Raw genomic sequence first — 19,286 nt, forward strand, 5'->3', positions numbered from 1 at the left:
TTCCGCTATAAATGAAAAAAGAAAGAAAATTTTGTAAAAAAATGAATTTTTCTTCATTTCTATTATAACATTTTGCAAAAAAGTGTTTTTTTTTCATAAATTTGGCCTAAAATGTATACTGCTACATATCTTTGGTAAAAAAAAAAAAAAAAAAATGGGTTATTATTTAGTCTGGGTGAAAGTTATAGGGTCTACAAGCTATGGTACCAATTACTGAAAATTGATCAATTTGATCACATCTGATGTACTGACAGCCTCTCATTTCTTGAGACCCTAACATGCCAGAAAAGTACAAATACCCCCCAAATGACCCCTTTTTGGAAATAAGACATTCCAAGGTATTTAGAAAGAGGCATGGTGAGTTTTTAGAAGTTGTAATTTTTTCCCACAATTCTTTGCAAAATCAAGATTTTTTTTATTTTTATTTTTTTTTTATTTATTTTTCACAAAATGTTCATATTCGCCGGTTATTTCTCACACACAGCATATGCATAACACTAATTACACCCCAAAACACATTCTGCTATTCCTCCCGAGTATGCCGATACCAAATGTGTGAGACTTTTACACAGCGTGGCCACATACAGAGGCCCGACATGCAGGGAGCACCATCAGGCGTTCTGGAACACCCAGACCAATTCTGACATTCCTCTCCTACATGGAAAATCATCATTTATTTGCTAGAAAATTACATAGAACCCCAAAACATTATATATGCTTTTTTAGCAAAAACCCTAGAGAATACAATGGCGGTCGTTGCAACTTTTTATTGCGCACGTTATTTTCGCAGCAATTGTTCGAATGTGTTTTTTTGGAAATAAAACGGTTTTGTGCCTTTAAAAAAAAAAGAACATTAAAGTTAGCCCAATGTTTTTGCATAATATGAAAGATGAAGTTACGCCGAGTCAATAGATACCCAACATGTCACCCTTCAAAATTGCACACGCTTGTGGAATGGCGCCAAACTTCGCTACTTAAAAATCCCCATAGGCGACGCTTTAAATATTTTTACTGGTTACATCTTTTTAGTTGGAGAAGAGCTCTAGGGCCAAAAGTATTGCTCTTGCTCCAACGTTCGCAGCGATACCTCACATGTGTGGTTTGAACACCGTTTTCATATGTGGGCGGGACTTACGTGTGCGGTCGCTTCTGTATACGAGCACGCAGGAACACGGGGTTTTAAAAAAAAAAATTATTTTTATTGTTCATTTCACTTTATTTATTTTAGTTTGATACGTTTTTCCCCAAAAATAAATGTTTTGATCACTTTTATTCCTATTACAAGGAATGTAAACATCCCTTGTAATAGGAATATAGCATGACAGGTCCTCTTTACAGTGAGATGTGGGGTCAATAAGACCCCACATCTCACCTCTAGGCTGGGAAGCCTGAAAAAAAATAAAAAAAAATAAAACGATCCTGGTTTCGATCGTAGCGGTGAGTCGGAAGAGGCACCGGAGGGAGAAGGGAGGGGAGACGTCCCCTTTCGCCTCCCGTAAGAACAATCAAGAGGTGGAACAGCCGACATGATTGTTCTTATGGTGTAGGGAATCGCCGGCTGAAAAATGATATCTGAATGATGCCTGTAGCTGCAGGCATCATTCAGATATCCCTGCACAAAGTCAAGGACGTCATGACGGCCGGCGGGCGGGAAGTGGTTAAAACGCATTTTTTCCCCAGAGTATTTTCTGGGTACTGCAGAGTATTAGCCGGGGTATTGCAGAGTATTGGTGCGGGGGTATTGCAGAGTATTGGTGCGGGGGTATTGCAGAGTATTGGTGCGGGGAGTAATGCAGAGTATTGGTGCGGGGAGTAATGCAGAGTATTGGTGCGGGGAGTAATGCAGAGTATTGGTGCGGGGAGTAATGCAGAGTATTGGTGCGGGGAGTAATGCAGAGTATTGGTGCGGGGAGTAATGCAGAGTATTGGTGCGGGGAGTAATGCAGAGTATTGGTGCGGGGAGTAATGCAGAGTATTGGTGCGGGGAGTAATGCAGAGTATTGGTGCGGGGAGTAATGCAGAGTATTGGTGCGGGGAGTAATGCAGAGTATTGGTGCGGGGAGTAATGCAGAGTATTGGTGCGGGGAGTAATGCAGAGTATTGGTGCGGGGAGTAATGCAGAGTATTGGTGCGGGGAGTAATGCAGAGTATTGGTGCGGGGAGTAATGCAGAGTATTGGTGCGGGGAGTAATGCAGAGTATTGGTGCGGGGAGTAATGCAGAGTATTGGTGCGGGGAGTAATGCAGAGTATTGGTGCGGGGAGTAATGCAGAGTATTGGTGCGGGGAGTAATGCAGAGTATTGGTGCGGGGAGTAATGCAGAGTATTGGTGCGGGGGAGTAATGCAGAGTATTGGTGCGGGGGAGTAATGCAGAGTATTGGTGCGGGGGAGTAATGCAGAGTATTGGTGCGGGGGAGTAATGCAGAGTATTGGTGCGGGGGAGTAATGCAGAGTATTGGTGCGGGGGAGTAATGCAGAGTATTGGTGCGGGGAGGGTATGCAGAGTATTGGTGCGGGGAGGGTATGCAGAGTATTGGTGCGGGGAGGGTATGCAGAGTATTGGTGCGGGGGGGGGGTATGCAGAGTATTGGTGCGGGGGGGGGGGGTATGCAGAGTATTGGTGCGGGGGGGGGTATGCAGAGTATTGGTGCGGGGGGGGGGGGTATGCAGAGTATTGGTGCGGGGGGGGGGGTATGCAGAGTATTGGTGCGGGGGGGGGTATGCAGAGTATTGGTGCGGGGGGGGTATGCAGAGTATTGGTGCGGGGGGGGGGGGGTATGCAGAGTATTGGTGCGGGGGGGGGGGTATGCAGAGTATTGGTGCGGGGGGGGGGGTATGCAGAGTATTGGTGCGGGGGGGGGTATGCAGAGTATTGGTGCGGGGGGGGGTATGCAGAGTATTGGTGCGGGGGGGGGTATGCAGAGTATTGGTGCGGGGGGGTGTATGCAGAGTATTGGTGCGGGGGGGGGTATGCAGAGTATTGGTGCGGGGGGGGTATGCAGAGTATTGGTGCGGGGGGGGGGGTATGCAGAGTATTGCGCAGGGGGGGTATGCAGAGTATTGCGCAGGGGGGGTATGCAGAGTATTGCGCAGGGGGGGTATGCAGAGTATTGCGCAGGGGGGGTATGCAGAGTATTGCGCAGCGGGGGTATTGCACAGTATTGTAGGGGGGTATTGCACAGTATTGTAGGGGGTTTCAGGGATGGCTGAGCAGGGATGGATGGATCTGTGACTGCAATAGTCACAGATCCATCCACAGCGCTGCTGACACCCGCGCTCCCCCCTCTCACACTGTACCGCTCGGTACAGAGAGGAGAGGGAGGAACCGGTGTCATCAAAAGACGCCGGTTTGTTTACATGTGATCGCTCCGTCATTGGACGGAGCGATCACGTGGTAAACGGCCACTATCAGCGGCCGTTTACCGCGACTCGTGATCGGCCGGGTCCTCTGGACCCGGCGGTCACGGATGTTCCCGTGTACGCGCCCCAGGGGACGCGCGGGAGACGGACTCTGGGAGGACGTACATTGACGCCCTCCTAGAGTTAACCACCCGCCCTGTAGACGTATATTGTCTATGGGGCGGTTACCAAGTGGTTAAGGGGGATAGTGTTCCTGGGCATCCTGCATTCCTCAAGCTTTACATCAGTAAGGTAAAACAATACATATGACCTTGTTTGGCTCCTTGAACAGGATTTGGAGGCTTAAAATGCATTAGTGAGCCACATTATTAAGCAGATATAAAATGTACAGTTTCCCCATCAGGCATTGTTAAAAGTGTGTCTAAAGCTAGCCATGTAGGAATGCTGCTGGGTTGTCCAATTTGTCTTTCACCACCTTCAGTATTTGTACACTCTGATCCTCACACAACTTGGAGCAGAGCGTATCCTCTTCACAAACAGTACCATTTAATGATGACATAATATTGTGGCTATTTCAGCCTTATTTGCTGTGATAATGTGAACTTTAGGTACAATATGTTGGATTTAACCCAGAAAATGTAGGTAGAAGAATGTTCCCATTACTGAATGTTACTTTGCAGAACCAAACTTTTGCTGCTCTTAAAGTGGAGGTCTGCCCACCCCTTTCAAAAATTAAAAGTCAGCAGCTACAAATACTGCAGCTGCTGACTTTTAATATAACACTTGCCTGTATTCCATTAGCTGTCGGGTGCCGTCTCCACCATTGCCAGTAAGGAAACCTGGCAGTGAAGCACTGCTGCGGGGGAAGGAGGAGGCAGCCGAGCTGTTGACGTAATGAACCACAGCTGGTCTCCTAGAAGTGGTGATAGACGGGTATCTGACGCCCAACACCCCCCCCCCCCCCCCGAAAGGTACCAAATGTGGCACCTGAGGGGGGGGGGAGACAAATGAGTGGTTGATATATAATGGGGTAAACCCTGTTGTGTCTCACGGATAATTTATGGACTTGTGCGCATGAACGTGTGTAGCGCTCACCCCCGAAAGAGCCGCTGGTTAAAGATTGGGTGGCATGTTACCTCTGTGACTCTGCCGTCTAGGGTAGTTGATGAGAGCCAAAGCAATGGAATGTCCACAGCAGGTGTCTTCTTGTGCTTTTATTTTACCCAACATGGTAAACAGTAAAACTTAGATGGCAAAGATGGATGAGGAGAAGGAATAGCAGATTCAAGCTTAACGATATGGAAACAGTCCTGCTTCCAACGATACTTTACTTTCGTCGCTACTCCAGCCGGAGTGGGTATAGTGTACCTGGACAGGCCTCTCACACCGACCTGGCAGCCAGAGTATCACTCGGAACTTTGAGGGAAAAGATCTCTGCCACAGCACCTCCCTAGAACTTAGATCATGGAGACAATCCTCCTTGGTAGAATTTGTGTTTGAATCGCCTTCAGGTAGTATTTTTTAAATCGGGTTACCGACTGACAGGTTGCTGACATCCAACCTTTCAGTGTCCGGTTACCTTAAACCCCGATGGATTGTCTAGGCCCTGTTGGATCGCCAGCCTCTCTTGGCTCTCCTCAGGCAGATTCCCCACCGAACAGCTATCTTGCTTGGGATCCTTTCAGAATTGGGGGCCCAGTCGGATACTGGGGCCCCGCCACAGCTTTAAGTGTTCCGGGGCCAACATGGTCCCGGAAACCAGGAACACTGCGTGGCACGCGCACCCCGGCCTGGTAGGCCATCTCGCCAGGGGCCGTGATGTATGGTCATCCTAAAGGTGGGTGCCACCTCAGGAAAAGAACCCCACCTTAATGGCGTCTTCTCCAGAAGTACCCTCCCCCAGCATGCCACACGAGAGAAACTCCCTCCCGATTGGCTGCCGTCATGAGGCACCCCAGCCCGAACTCCACTGGCGCCACCTGTCTCCCCGGGGTGGTATGGCACCCCAGGAACAACAGAATGGACCCACAGCCCAGCTGAAACAGAGACCCTTTGTAGAATTGCAATCCGAATCAGAGTCAACTACACTCTGATTATCCCTTAACTTTTAATAGCACCGGTACTTGGAAGTACACAGGCGCTACACGTGCGTTAACATATTCATACATAAACATGCGTTAACAGTATTTATGTTCATTCCAGTGGCTATAATAGTGTATTGTAGCCAAGAAAATTAGTTTATCAACATACGCTTCTTTACAAGCTCTTATTACAGAACAGGTAGTACTACTGCTGTACATGAAAAAATTCAGCAGTAATCACCACAGGTAATCGCTAGCTGTGCAGACAGCTGCAAATACCTGTGGCGGTCAGTGACCTGTCATTTGTAGTGAACAGGGACAGCAGCCGCACCTAGATGCAACAGGAATTGCTACTATTATGCGTACTGATCTTTATCGCTGGTGTGAATGTAGTCTTAGGGCCCTGCTTATAATGGAGATCGACTATCGCTATCTGATACTCCATGGTTTGCTTTTTAGAGCTGTTCATAATGTAGACTGTGGTGTTATGAAGTTCTTTCCTCTTAGCGCAGCAAGAGAAATACTTGACTGATGAGGCACAATTTGTTTACCAGGACAACTTTATAAATGCAAGGATCTCCTCCCTTTTTAGTCTAGGAAAAATGCATAGAACAAAGTTTTTTAAAGTTGGGCCCCATATATTATAAATTGACCATCACAAGTATAATATGAAATAAGATCTTAAAATGTAAAGTTTTTACTGAAGATTAAAGTAATGGCGTTTTTGTTTTGTCGTTGAAGGCATTCAGGATGCAAGGTTGCGTGATGATGGAGAGTTAGATCCTCAACTTAGAAGAAGGGTTCAGGAACGGCGTAACAACTTAAATGAATACAATTTGCCAGTGACCCCTGTTCAGCTGCGTGTAACACAGACAGAGGTCTGTTTTAGAGCACTTTCATTCTTACGTGGTTGCTTGTTTGTTTTATATATATATATGTGTGTGTGTGTGTGTGTGTATATAGCTAGAGATGGATATATATAATTTTCTTTATCGTACATCACTGGACACAGAGTCTTTAATCATTACTTTGTGGGTTATATTCCACCTTCAGGTGCTGGACACTGGTGTAATCAATTAGAACAGGAAGTTCCCTCCATATATATACCCCTCCCATACTGGGAGCACATCAGTTTTTTTTGCCAGTGTGGGCAGGGGGGGGCAATGTGGCAGACGCAGGGCGGCCCCTTCGATTGCATCTATGGGTCTGTAAGAGGTTAACTGCTATATTCACAGCCTCACAAGCAGAAAACAGGGTGTGTCCCTTTCCCTGCTCTAAATCCTCAAACCAAGGGATTGAAAGACCTGAAGATGAAGGTTCACTGTCAGAGAACATATAACAGGTGTCAGCCTAATGAGGGGAAAGCTATCAGAAGCCCCACAAGCTCTGGTTGCAGATGCAGTCTTTTCAGAGATTCAAGCAGCATATAACTTCCCTCAGCCTAGACGGCCAGAGCCTCTGTCTCTAGAAGGTCCTCATCCTGGTGTTGGCTTCAGGCTAACCGAATGCACAACTGGGGGGTGCACAGTTGCTGCTGTGCATATGGCTAACGTTGCACGTTTGCGGAGTCGCACATCTGCAGAGCACAACTGCCTCTTTACCAGTCCGCATGTTTGCATGAAATACATGAGTTTGGAATGTTCAAAATGCATGTGGGGTAAAAACAGGTAACAAAGCATGTTTTATTGTTGATCACATAAATATACATGTTTTTTTTGTTTGTATGATATTACATGGTCACATAAGGGTGTTTAATCACAGCAAAGTGCCTAAAATCGCATAAAATGCTTAAAGTGCATAAAGATGCGGGATCTCACATGGTTACCTGATAACCCGAGTCCTTGATTACCCAAGGATATTTGGTCACACAGAGAGGCTTGTTTCCACAGGAATGCCTAAGATTGCATAAAGACGCGGGAGTGCATAAAGATGCGGGATCACACATGGTTACCTGATAACCCGAGTCCTTGATTACCCAAGGATATTTGGTCACACAGAGAGGCTTGTTTACACAGGAATGCCTGAAATTGCATAAAGATGCTGGAGTGCATAAAGATGCTGGAGTGCATAAAGATGCGGGATCGCACATGGTTATCTGATCACCCGAGCCCTGGATTACTCAGGCATGTTTGGTCACACAGAGAGCCGCAGAAATGCTAAAAATCGCATTAAAATGCTTAATTGCATAAAAATGCTGGATCGCACAGGGGCGCTCGATCATACAAGAATCCTTGGTCACACAAGGGTACTTGTCAACACAGGAGTGCGTAAGATGCATAGATGTTGGTTTGCATGAAAATTGCTGAATCGCATAAGGATGCATGTTTGCTTAAATTTTGCGTTATGAGGCATGATAATTAGGTTACCTTAATTATTCCTTGGCCTTGCATAGGAATACGTGTCTGCAGGGGTACGGGTTGCACAATGCTGCATAACACCTTCATAGCACATACTTGTTTGCAAGATGCTTATTCATAGCTCACATGCTATATGTATGCGTGTATACAGCACACCCCCTTTTATTTTTTTTGCTGAAAACATATTTGTATGATTTCATGTTTCCATGTACACATGCTTCCATGAACACATGCTTCCATAGAGGAATATGGCTTTAAAAGCTTGCCACATGCACATATGGGGAGCTATTTGCAGGTGTGTTTATTTACGAGGCTGCTAGGACCCGCCTCTAGCTAAAGGCCCAGGGTATAGCAGTAATGGCATACCGAAGCAAACTCCTGCTGACAGATCAGTCAGTAGCATGGCTGGGCCTAGGGGAGTCCAGCATGGTTAAATATCTGGAACTCCTGGCTTAGGATCCCAGTCTAGTGGGAATATGCTGGCTTCATTCAGAGACAGTTCCCTATGCTCAGTTTTATTCAAAGCTGATATAAACATTGTTCGGTCGGCCTGGAACAAGTAGATCCTAACCTAGCATTATCCTAGGAGTCTGGTCCCAGGGATATGCTGGAATTTCAGTTGATGGTTCTTGACTGAATGATTGACAGAAGGGAAGATCCTTCATACCCTTTACCTGGGAGCAGGTTGCGAAGGATGGCCTCTAGGGATAGAATCAAGGCCTGGAAGAGACCACGGCACAGGGAAGGTGGTCAAGCTCCAAGGGAGCCTTATCTGTCAGCCTTCTAGAGCTACGGATGGAGCATCTGGCTTAAGGGCCTGAACGTTTAAGTTACAGGATTGCTCTGTCTGAATACAATCTGACAATGCCTCTCTGGTGGTTTGCTTTGTTTACCAGGGAGGAGCTTGTGCCTTGCCTATTGACAATCGTCATTTCATGGAATACTAGATTGGCAGGCGATTCGCTAGAGCCGTCTACAATTATGTCCAGGGGATTAACCTCTACACCCCAACTTGTTTCTGACCAAATGTCACAGAAACGGTACCCTGTACATAAGGGGTGTTGACGTCCAGGTTCAACAAGAAATTGAACAACTTTATGTCAAGGACAAAGGATCCACCCGCATGCGGAACAGATGTGTTGGTGATCCTGGGGGACCAGTCGTCGCTGGTTTATGTGTTTTCTCCCCCCAGGGCCTCAACTTTCGTGGCTTCCATGCTACATCAGAAGAACGGAAGCTGACCCAATTGCTCCGGCATAGCCCATACGACCTGACTGTGCAGGGACAGCAGAGGTGATCGTAGAGGAACCAGGGCTCCTTACGGCTTGTCCAGGCCTGCTTCGCAGGGTTACATCCTGTCATGCATACAGGGGTATTAATGGTCTGGCTGTTATAGCCCGCATTCTTGAGGATCGGGGCTTTCAGAATCGGCGGCAATTACCTTGATTCATACAGGAGAGCTGGCCTCCAGGACCAGATATCCTAGGATCTGGAAGGCCCATGTTCCTGGTGTGAAACCAAGGGGTGGCATCCTTGGTAGTATGTCTTAGGAAAGATTATTGCCTTCCTACATTGGAAAGGAGATGGAGCTAGCCTTAAGTTCCATCAAGGATCCGATCTCAGGCTTGTAAAAATTTTCAAGGGTCGCTTGTGTCACACTCTTGATCCGGGCCGCTATACAAGGGGTGACGTGTATAAGTCCGCCAGTTAGGTCGCCCCTAGGCTCGGAAGATTGGATCTAGTTGTCTCGGCTTACAGGGTCAGCACCTTGGGCTGATGCACCATACTCCCTTCATTCTTCTAAAGAGGGAATTGGTGTTCTTGGTTGCATCTGCAAGAAAGTATTTGCAATGTTCTTTGTATAGAGCCATACTTGATTATTTTCACAAGAAGGGTGATGTTAAATCCTCACCCAACCTTATTTACTAGAAGGATCTAGTGTTCTTTTGAATCCAAGATATTCTTGCCTTCCTTTTTTCCTTGGTCCGCGGAAGGAAGGTTATTGCTTTTCTCTCTAGAGATGAGAGCAGTTAAAGATCTATCTGAAGGTTTTCAGATATAGAAACCTAACGTTTTGTTTTGCTGCCAGAAAACCCTAGATGTGGGCAGGCAGTGTTCAGATTAGCTATTAAAATGGCTACACGCTCTCTCGTAGAGTAAGAGAGGTCAAGACCTATCTGAAGCGGCTGCTCGGATACAGAAGACTGATGTTGTTGCGCTACCAGGAGGCCCCAGCAAGGGGCAGGCAGCGTCTAAATCAACTATTGTCAAATGTTGATTCATCAGGTTATTATTCAGGCTTATGGTTAAAGAGAGGGCTTCCCTCTGTTTCTGTTGGGGTGCACCCTACCAGGATAGTAAGCACTTCATGCGGGGTGCATTACCAAGCCTTTATGACTCAGATTTGCCAGGCCGCAACTTGGTCGTTAGGATTTAGTGACCGTAAGCACAATCGAGTGAACATAAGACGGCAGGAGGATGCAGCCTTTTTTTGGCACAATATGCTGCAGGCAGCGTTGGAGGTCCTCATGTCTGATGGCAGTCTGCGTTGTTGGTGTCTCCCTCCCCTCAGTAGGCATTGCTTTTGGACATCCCACATAGTAATGATTAAGACTCTGTGTCCCGTGATGTACGATAAAGAAAATAGGATTTTTTATTACAGCTTACCTGTAAAATCCTTTTCTTTGAGTACATCACGGGACACAGAGTTCCCACCCCTCTTGTTTGGGCATATTGGGACACTTATTGCTTTGCGACAAAAACTGATGTGCTCCCAGTATGGGAGGGGTTATATAGGGAGGGAACTTCCTGTTCTAATTGATTAAACCCGTGTCCAGCATATAACCCACATAGTAATGAATAAAGACTCTGTGTCCCATGATGTACTCAAAGAAAAGGATTTTGCAGGTAAGCTGTAATAAAAAATCCTATTTTTCAGTTATGTTATGACTTGCGTTCACTCATTTTGTATGTACTGTATGTAGTCCTGCTTGATATTTCTTTTCTAAAGTGTGATCGTTTTTTCTTATAGCAAGCAACAGTGTTAAAAGTAGGTCTTGTGATAGGGAAGAAACCAATCACTGTTGGCTAAATTTCACTTCTCACACCCTAATCCATCAGTTATTTAAATTACTGTACTATTTTATTTTTTATATTTTTTTTTTTTTCTCTCTGACAGAGCATGGAGCAAAATGAACCTTTTCAATGTTGCGCATCTTGTGGTAAAGACAATAGGATTAAGACAAAATGCCAAAGTTGTGGATGTACACAAAAACTTTACAGACAAAACGCCTCCATGTCTGAATCACCTGCTTTCCTAGCTCGGCCTTCAATTCATCAAAACGAAACTGTAGAAACTCCTGTCAACAAAATAAGTGCTAAGAACTTTTATGGCTCTCCTTATACTAAGGTTCCTATGGATTCCATTTCAAAAAAAGAAACGTTAAGGTGGAAAACAAATACACCAAATGGAAGAATTGGACTTTCTGCTGAAAGCAAGGTTACAAAAATTGCAAGAATTAGGAGCACTAGATCAGAACCAAATGACACAAGTAAGTAACAATTGTTTTTCTTTCCATTTTTATACACTACAGCGATTTTGTTTTTTTCACATGCTTCAGAAGTAGAGTAGATGTCCGCATTTCATAATGTCTCTCAAAAAATAATTTTGGTAAACTAAGATGTGTTTAAGACAGGTCTTGTGGCACAAAGAAATAAGAGCGGTTATGGTTTACAAAAAACCCAAAGAAGAGAAGGGGGAAGTTGAATTTTCTTGATCGTACATCACAGAATACAACAGAGTTCATTCTTACACTAATGGGTTATGCTCCAGGTGACTGGACAATGGCAAAGCTTGACACAGCACAGTATAAATCCTCTCACTCAGTCAGCATTGCCTCAGCTTTTTGCTAGTTTCAGTAGGTGATGGACCCGTTTCTCTCTGCTGATGAGCTTTTTCTGCTTAAATGCATAGATTTGTACTTGAACTGCCTTTGTGTCTCAGTGCTGTTTTTTGGATCAGTCCCTAAAGATGCTTGTATCCAAAGGGTACAGTACCAGGACACCTGTGGAGAAACAGATATGTGATCTGCATTGGCACAATATTCCCACGTGTGGCACTCATTTTGACAGGCAATTGCACCTGTGAGTTAGCTGGTGGGTTGTTACAGGTCTAGAGCTGTGATATGCTATGGCAGTCCCCAGTCCCTGAAGACCCTGCGGGGTATATCTGCCCAGGATTAGGTGAAAGTTTAACAAATTTTTGACTGTGTGTACAGTAAGTATCCCTGTTATGTTGGGGGTTCCCCTTATGCTGTCCCCTGCCACTGGGTGATTAATGGGACTTGCATGCAGGGGACAGTTTCCCTGTTTCACCTGTGAGCTGCAGGTTCAGTCTGTTATACGCCTATAGAGAGCTCTGTGGACTTTGGTCAGTACTGGGTGCGCACGTGCCATCCCATTTGGTTGCCGATTCCTCCTCCAGTCTAATGAGCAGGCATGGCTGGCTGCCTATTGCACAAGTGCGGCCTGGCTGCGCAGGTATTGCCTCCCTGCCTGTGCTATTTCACATTTGAGGCCATGAGAACTTGGTAGGCATGTGTGGGTGCCATTCTGGAAGAGTCAACTGGCAACCACCTGGACACCGCCGCCCATTCTGGGCCAAAGCATCACCCCTAGCTCCAAAGTCAAAAGTCTAGGAGTCATTTTCGACGCCTTCATGACAATGGATGCACAAATAGGGTCAGTAGTCAGCGGATCGCACCATTTGTTGCGCCTACTATGCAGACTTATTCCATTTATCCCCAAAGAAGACGTAGCAGTCGTGGTGGGAACAATCGTGAATTCCAGACTGGACTATGCAAATGCCCTTTACCTCGGGCTCCCAAAGTACCAAATCGCTCGTCTGCAAGTCGTACAGAATACGGCCGCCAGACTGGTGACTGGGAAAAGGACATGGGAATCAATCTCGCCTTCACTGAGAACCCTTCACTGGTTGCCAGTAAAAGACAGAATTGTATTTAAAGCACTCTGCCTGACACATAAGTGCATCCATGGGAAGGCGCCGCAATATCTTTGCGACAAGATAGAACCTCACAATTCTAATCGCGTTCTGCGATCCACTGACCAAAATCTGGTCAAGGTGCCAAAAACCAAATACAAGTCCAAAGGAGAAAGAAGGTTTGCTTTTCAAGGTCCAAGACTATGGAACGCTTTAAAAACCAGCGTTCGGTTGGAGGAAAACCACCTGACTTTCAGAAGACGGATTAAAACTCTGCTCTTTTGATGTCATGAGACACGAAACATCAAGCGCCCAGAGGCGATTCAGTTCGCATGTGCCGCGCTATATAAGTTTTTTCATTCATTCATTCAAGCCTTTTTGGAACAAAACATCAGCTGATTTGTTTTACTGTACAGCTCCAACAGCACAGGATGCAGCACAACTGCCAACCTCAAAGCCTCCGGGTGGTGGGACACTGGGAGGTTACCCCTCACCCCTTATCGGTGCAAGTATGCAGGATTTGTAAATTATGCTTCCTTTTGGTGCAATATGACCCCATTGGAGGGATTGGGAATCCAAGCTCCCTTATGTCTGATTGTCTTTGACCTACAAATTTATTTAAAGGGCAGCAAACCGGATCTGGCTCTTAGGCAACATCCAGGTTCTAGCTAGCTCCTTCAGGGGCTTCATCCTTGGGGACCTTCTTTTCAAAGTGGAATTCTGTGCTACCTATTCCACTGTGATGGAACAGTTGGCAGATATACATAAGTGTAACGGTCACCACCGTTTACGACCTTCCATCCCATCCAAGACAGCTTATCGACACTCCAACCAACAGGACCCGATCCATCTCATTTGCCAGAATAACCGAGACTCACACAGCTCTGGTACTGGTTTCAAATGTCAGACAACTTTAATGGTTCACTCTTAGATTTTATACAGTTTTCAAGGCACATGAACAATCAAACTCCCCACCCACACATCACACCATGGGGGGCTTCAATCACATTCTTTGAGCTAATTACTAAACATTCTAGACATGTCGGCGCCGGCCTATAATTATCATGCTCTAATCACTGCACATTCCTTCATTAACAGCATAACAAACAAAACACCATCACACACAATGATCTCTTCAATCCACATCCCTAGATAGACGTTCTGTCTTTGCATACAGCTTGACCGAAAGGTATTCACACCTCTGAGCATCAATAGGCTTAAAGCAGTGTTATCACACAATGAAAGGGTCTTCCGGGAGCCTGACTCAATTAGCATGTCACTAGTCAGGGCTAATCATAGAATGAGTCACTATTGACTGGTTGGGTCACAATTAACCAACATCTTGCAGTATCTCAAAATCCTGCAATATGAACTATCGGTGATGTCCCCTGTCCTGTAATTTAGGACATAATTTCTCAGTCACCCTATGGCCCTATCAGACATAAGGTGACCCTAGACATAAGACTCCTTGGTGAAGCCGGTACAGGAGTACACCACCTCCTTATAAAGTCTCTGGGTGTCCCGGGTCATTCCGTTACAATAAGCATTTATGGAGAGATGACTGAGAGGTCTAGATCTCTGTCCCCGTAGAACCTACCTTGTGATTTTTCACTACAACCTATTCTTGGGTTGGATGAAATGGAAGTGGAGGAGGCAAGCTCCAAGAAAGTGGATTCCTGTGAAGCGGATGAATGCTTTCATGAAGACTCCAAGGCCACTAATGTTTCTTCAACTCAGCGGTCTGCAGTGGGTGTGCTCGTAGAGGTGGTCTGTTAGAAATTAGTACTGTTGTTACTTTAGACACTGAAGGTTCCAGTATCTTGGGTTGTTGTCATGGAAAGGACCCAAACCAAGTTCTTTTTTTTTTTTTTGTATCCCCATACTGAAGAGGACCTGTGCAAGGACTGGGCACACCTGAACAAGGTATTTGCACCCCCTAAGTAGTTTGTGTAACAATGTCGTCCTCCTGTTCTTCAGGGCCCTAGGTTGGATTCAATTTGTTCAATTCATTTTCTTATTACCACATTTCCTTCTCCTCCGAGTCCAGCTAAAAAGATCTCAAGATGTTTTCTGGACTGCAGACTTGGATAGGCATTCCTCCATGTTGTTGGCACTTCACTTCTGATGTTTGAAGCACAGGGGTCTTAAAGAACCCCTCATCCATGTGTGATGTATTGCACTAGTGAACCATGCCTCTCTTTTATATAGAACAAAGCTTACAGGAAATCTTGTGGCATCCTGTAGAATCCCAGGTATGTGCGGCTAGGGTGCAAGGTCCCAAGATAGGGAGGGGGAGGGCAAGAGACCCCCCCTTCCTGGTATAAGGTCGCACTTTGGTTACTGTAAACCCACACTCAAAAGGTTAAATCTGGTATCTCCAAACTTGTTAAAAATAAAAAAGGGCCACTTCATTGTTCTTCACTTCGTTTTTGGGCATTGGTGGTCAGTGGGAGAAAAATAAATGCCCCGGTATTGGTGGTTGGTGCAGTAAAAAAGGCCCCCTTTTGTCAGCGGTCCGAATGGAACCCTTGGTGTTGTGCCCCAGGGTCAGTGATTTCCAATCTTTGTTCCGTGGCAGTAAACTCCATGTCTTACATTGCTCCTGCAAATGCTGCCACCGATGTATGCCTGTGGTTAAGGGGGGGGGGGGGTGTCTCTAAATATTATTATTGGTCGCTGGGTCAAACTAGCTGGTAATTTAACTGAAGAACCAGCAGGTAGTGAATTTCCTGGTGTTTATTAAAGCATATTTTACTCGTTCTGTAGCTGTCCCCTGGGTGGAGCAGATATCTCCATTCTTTTAAACAGATTTACAGAGCCACAGTTTGATCCAGCTGCTTCTGTTTTCTAAAATACTGTTTTGGCTGATTTTCTGTTCAGTCTGTTGTGTGGAACAAATGAATTTCTAACAAACTACCTCTGAGAATAGGAGATCAAGAATGTCATTTTACGCAAAAGTGTATTTTTGGACGCATATGCAGTGCATCTCTGTCCGTTTTTATCCCTTTTTTTAAATACTGCAAATTCCAAAAATACTGATAATCTTTTCAAAAATCCATTGCGCTCTTGACTGCCTTTTGCATGCTAACAGCGCTGTCTCTCCTGCCCAGAAATCCAAAACGGTGTTGCCAGCCTTCCCTTTAGTTCTCCCCAGCTGGTCTGCATAATGTCACCTACTATGTATTTTCCCAGCCAACAGTGTTACTGCTGTGATGTCTTTGAGCCTGTCTACACATTGTGTGTGTGTGTGTGTGTGTGTGTGTGTGTGTGTGTGTGTGTGTGTGCAGCAAAAGGGCTCATTGGAGATGGATTACTGATCTGTTCTTCCAGCAATTGCCATAGTTTGCAAGGCTTGTGATGACATCACAGGGTGTATCCAAAATGATTTCTCTGCACATGCACAAAGTAAAGAAAACAATTCTGGTATAATGTTTTAGAGGAGAAGATTGAGGTTTGGAGATAAGTTTGGGTCATGGGTAGAGAATACCTCCAACAGTTTATGTACCGTATTTATCGGCGTATATCGCGCACTATTTTCCCCTTAAAATAAGGGGAAAATCGTGGGTGCGCGATATACGCCGATGGCCGCTTCCCGCGCTCAGTTAAAAATCCTGTGCCGACATATACCGAGTGCAGTACACTCGGGTACATTCGGCCAGGCTCGGCTTCGCTCGTGCTCACGCATAAACGTCACAGAGCGTGAGCTAAGCCGAGCCTTGCCGAATGTACCCGAGTGTACTGCACTCGGTATATGTCGGCGGAGGCGTTCGAACTGAGCGCGGGAAGCGGGGACTCGACGTGAGGCGCGCGCTGGAGAAGCCGGGACGACACCATCGAGGCCGCAGACGGAGACCGGACGATGGACGCTGGGAAGACACCAAAACTGTAAGTAATAAAATCATTTAACTTTTTTTTTTTTTACAGGAATTTCGGGGGCAAAATTAGGGGTGCGCGGTATACGCAGGAGCGCGTTATACCGCGATAAATACGGTATTTATTTAGCGTAAAAGAAATTCTATTAGAATGCTATTTACCTCTTGCTGTTCACCTAATTTTCACCAGTTTTAAGGTATTGGGCACACTGTGTTTCAAATGCATCTTGTTTGCCTCTTTTTTGTGATCTGAATAGATTGATTTCTTTGATAACACTATGCATTATTTATAGTTGCTTACTTGAAAATGTATTTTGTACTTCCAGTAATCCTATCCAGTGATGATGAAGACAATGCTAGCACTGGAAGTACAAGTAGAATAGAAAGCATCTCTCCACGACCTGCTGATTCCGCTTGTTCTTCTCCCGTTCCATCGTCTGGAAAAGTTGAAGCAGCACTGCGAGAAAATAGTTTTATAGATATCAAGTTTAGTAACCCAGCAGAGGCTGACATCACAATTCCCAGGAAAGCAAGAATGAAGGATCAGGTAGTATTTTTAATTAAAATATTTGTATTCATCTTGGCTTTCTCTACCGATTTAATTTATATATCTTTTTCTTCTAGTTTGTATGTTTTTAGGTCTCAAGCACACAGGATGTTTTTTTTGCCTTTTAAACACCCCTAAATTAATTAGGCTATGGGTCCATGCACATCTAAGCATTTACAGGCGCTTGGAGGCAGAAAAAAATACTGCCCGTGCATTCAGGAGCAGCAGCGTTTTGGCAAAAATGCTCTAGCATTTAAACATTCATTCGTTTCAATGGCCAGAATAAGTTAATCTTCAGGCCATCAAATTGAATGAACACTCACGCACATGAAGCGCTTAAACACACCAAAATGTGTTTCCAAGGAGTTTTTGCCACTGCTTTTCTCCTTGCGTTTAGAAGAGCAGGACAAATGTCCAGTGTTGTACATAAGACCTTTATTAGTAGTGCTAAAAAAAAAAAAATGGTAACTGTGTTGGTCAGTTTACCCTATATACACCATTTATACTGTGTAGACCGTTTATTTCTCAAACAAAGTTGTCTGTTCTGCAGAGTGTAGTGAAGAGACTGGTAAAAGGCAAGTTCTGCAGAGTGTAGTGAAGAGACTGGTAAAAGGCAAGTGCAGACATACAGTTTAGGATTTAAAGTGCATTCTTGCTAAAAATGAAAAATGTAATATATACTGCAGCCTACCAGTCCTTAGATGTAGTGACTGCATTAGTTTTCTTAAAGGCTTTTTATGCGTGTTTTTATTTTTACAGGAAATCCTTTGAATTAAGGCCGGTACACACTAGCTCAATATCGGCCGGTTCAACAGAAGCTGCAGCCTGTCCAGCAGAAGCCGGCATAACGTCTGGCTTTTGTCGAACGGGCATGCTGGAAACTAGCAGCCCGTCAACATCTGATCAGCGCTGGCAGCCAGTGCCGGGGCCCCCCCGCAGAACACAAAAGCTCAGCGGGGAGATTGCTGTGCTTACATCACATAGTACAGCAAACGCCTTCATTTTTTATAGTCTAGTCACCCAACAATTCTGCCTTTGTTCAAATCCATTACATTATTGGTGGTATACAGAAAAAGATGTACTTTCTTTCAAGCTCATAAGTCACAAAGACATTGCATTTGTGGCAAAGTTAATTTGGTATTAAACCCAAAAGCAAACATTTTTATTTTAATCCAGTTTACCAATTCTTAGATGTGATGTCTGCATTTGTTTTCTTTTTAAGACTTTCTTTCTTTTACTTATATTTGGTGATGTTTTAAAAGAAAAAAAATCTCTTCCAGATGAATCTGTTTACAGAGATGAGACAAGCCATTTATTACTGATGGGCGTATACAATGATCAGCTTTTAGTTATGTGAAATCTTAATCTCGGGGGGGGTGTGTGTATTTTTTGCTTTAACTAATTTTAAAGTGTAAGCTGGAGTTTGGCTTTGATTGGTTGTCCATTTAATTACCTGAAGTCAGGGTCACGTGACTATCCTCATCTTCTACTTACCTCTGGGGTCTTTCTTCTGGTGTTCTCATCACTGCCTGCAAATTGTGGACGCCTCCCTTTTTTTTTTTGTGTGGCATTATCCCTTGCAGCATCCGGGTCCTCTCTGATAGACTCCAGAGGCAGGTGAAACTCCTGGGCCAGTAAGGGAACTGGTGCGCATAAAAGGAGGGGCTCCAGGGCAGGAAATTAGCTAGGATCATAGAGGAAAGTGTGTTCTTGATTCATCACACAGCAAGATGGCTTGGAAAGAAGTGTTTGGAATTAAACCTGTGGAGTTAGGTAATTGATGCACAATGCACCATTTAAAGTAGGACTATAGGAAAAACTTTTTTTCCATTTTTTGGATAGAGTCCAATTGTGGCGATTTCCCTTCACTTCATGTTCCATAGCCAAACGGGGAAGTGAGGACAACCTAAGATTTGGGATTTTCTTTTACTTTCAATGATAATGGTAACACGGACAGATAGAGGGAGTAAATCACCCTAACGGCGGAGGCATAGACAGATTAGAACACCTGTCAGTTTCTATTGGTATCTTAACTCTATCCAAAACTAAAAAAAAAAAAGGTTTTGCCTT

At 44.9% G+C, this 19,286-nt stretch overlaps 1 protein-coding gene across 5 annotated transcripts in view; it reads left to right on the plus strand.

Moving 5' to 3' along the window:
* SENP6 (SUMO specific peptidase 6) overlaps positions 1-19,286 on the plus strand; it is a 147,784-nt gene that overhangs the window by 44,574 nt on the left and 83,924 nt on the right. For all 5 annotated transcript variants that reach the window (XM_040349975.1, XM_040349977.1, XM_040349976.1 and 2 more), the window contains 3 exons: positions 6,183-6,319; positions 10,977-11,349; positions 16,996-17,216. In XM_040349975.1, coding sequence (XP_040205909.1) covers positions 6,183-6,319; positions 10,977-11,349; positions 16,996-17,216 — 731 coding nt within the window. The remainder of the gene's footprint in view (positions 1-6,182; positions 6,320-10,976; positions 11,350-16,995; positions 17,217-19,286) is intronic.

Source organism: Rana temporaria, chromosome 4, assembly GCF_905171775.1.
Source record: "Rana temporaria chromosome 4, aRanTem1.1, whole genome shotgun sequence".
Lineage (NCBI taxonomy): Eukaryota > Metazoa > Chordata > Amphibia > Anura > Ranidae > Rana > Rana temporaria.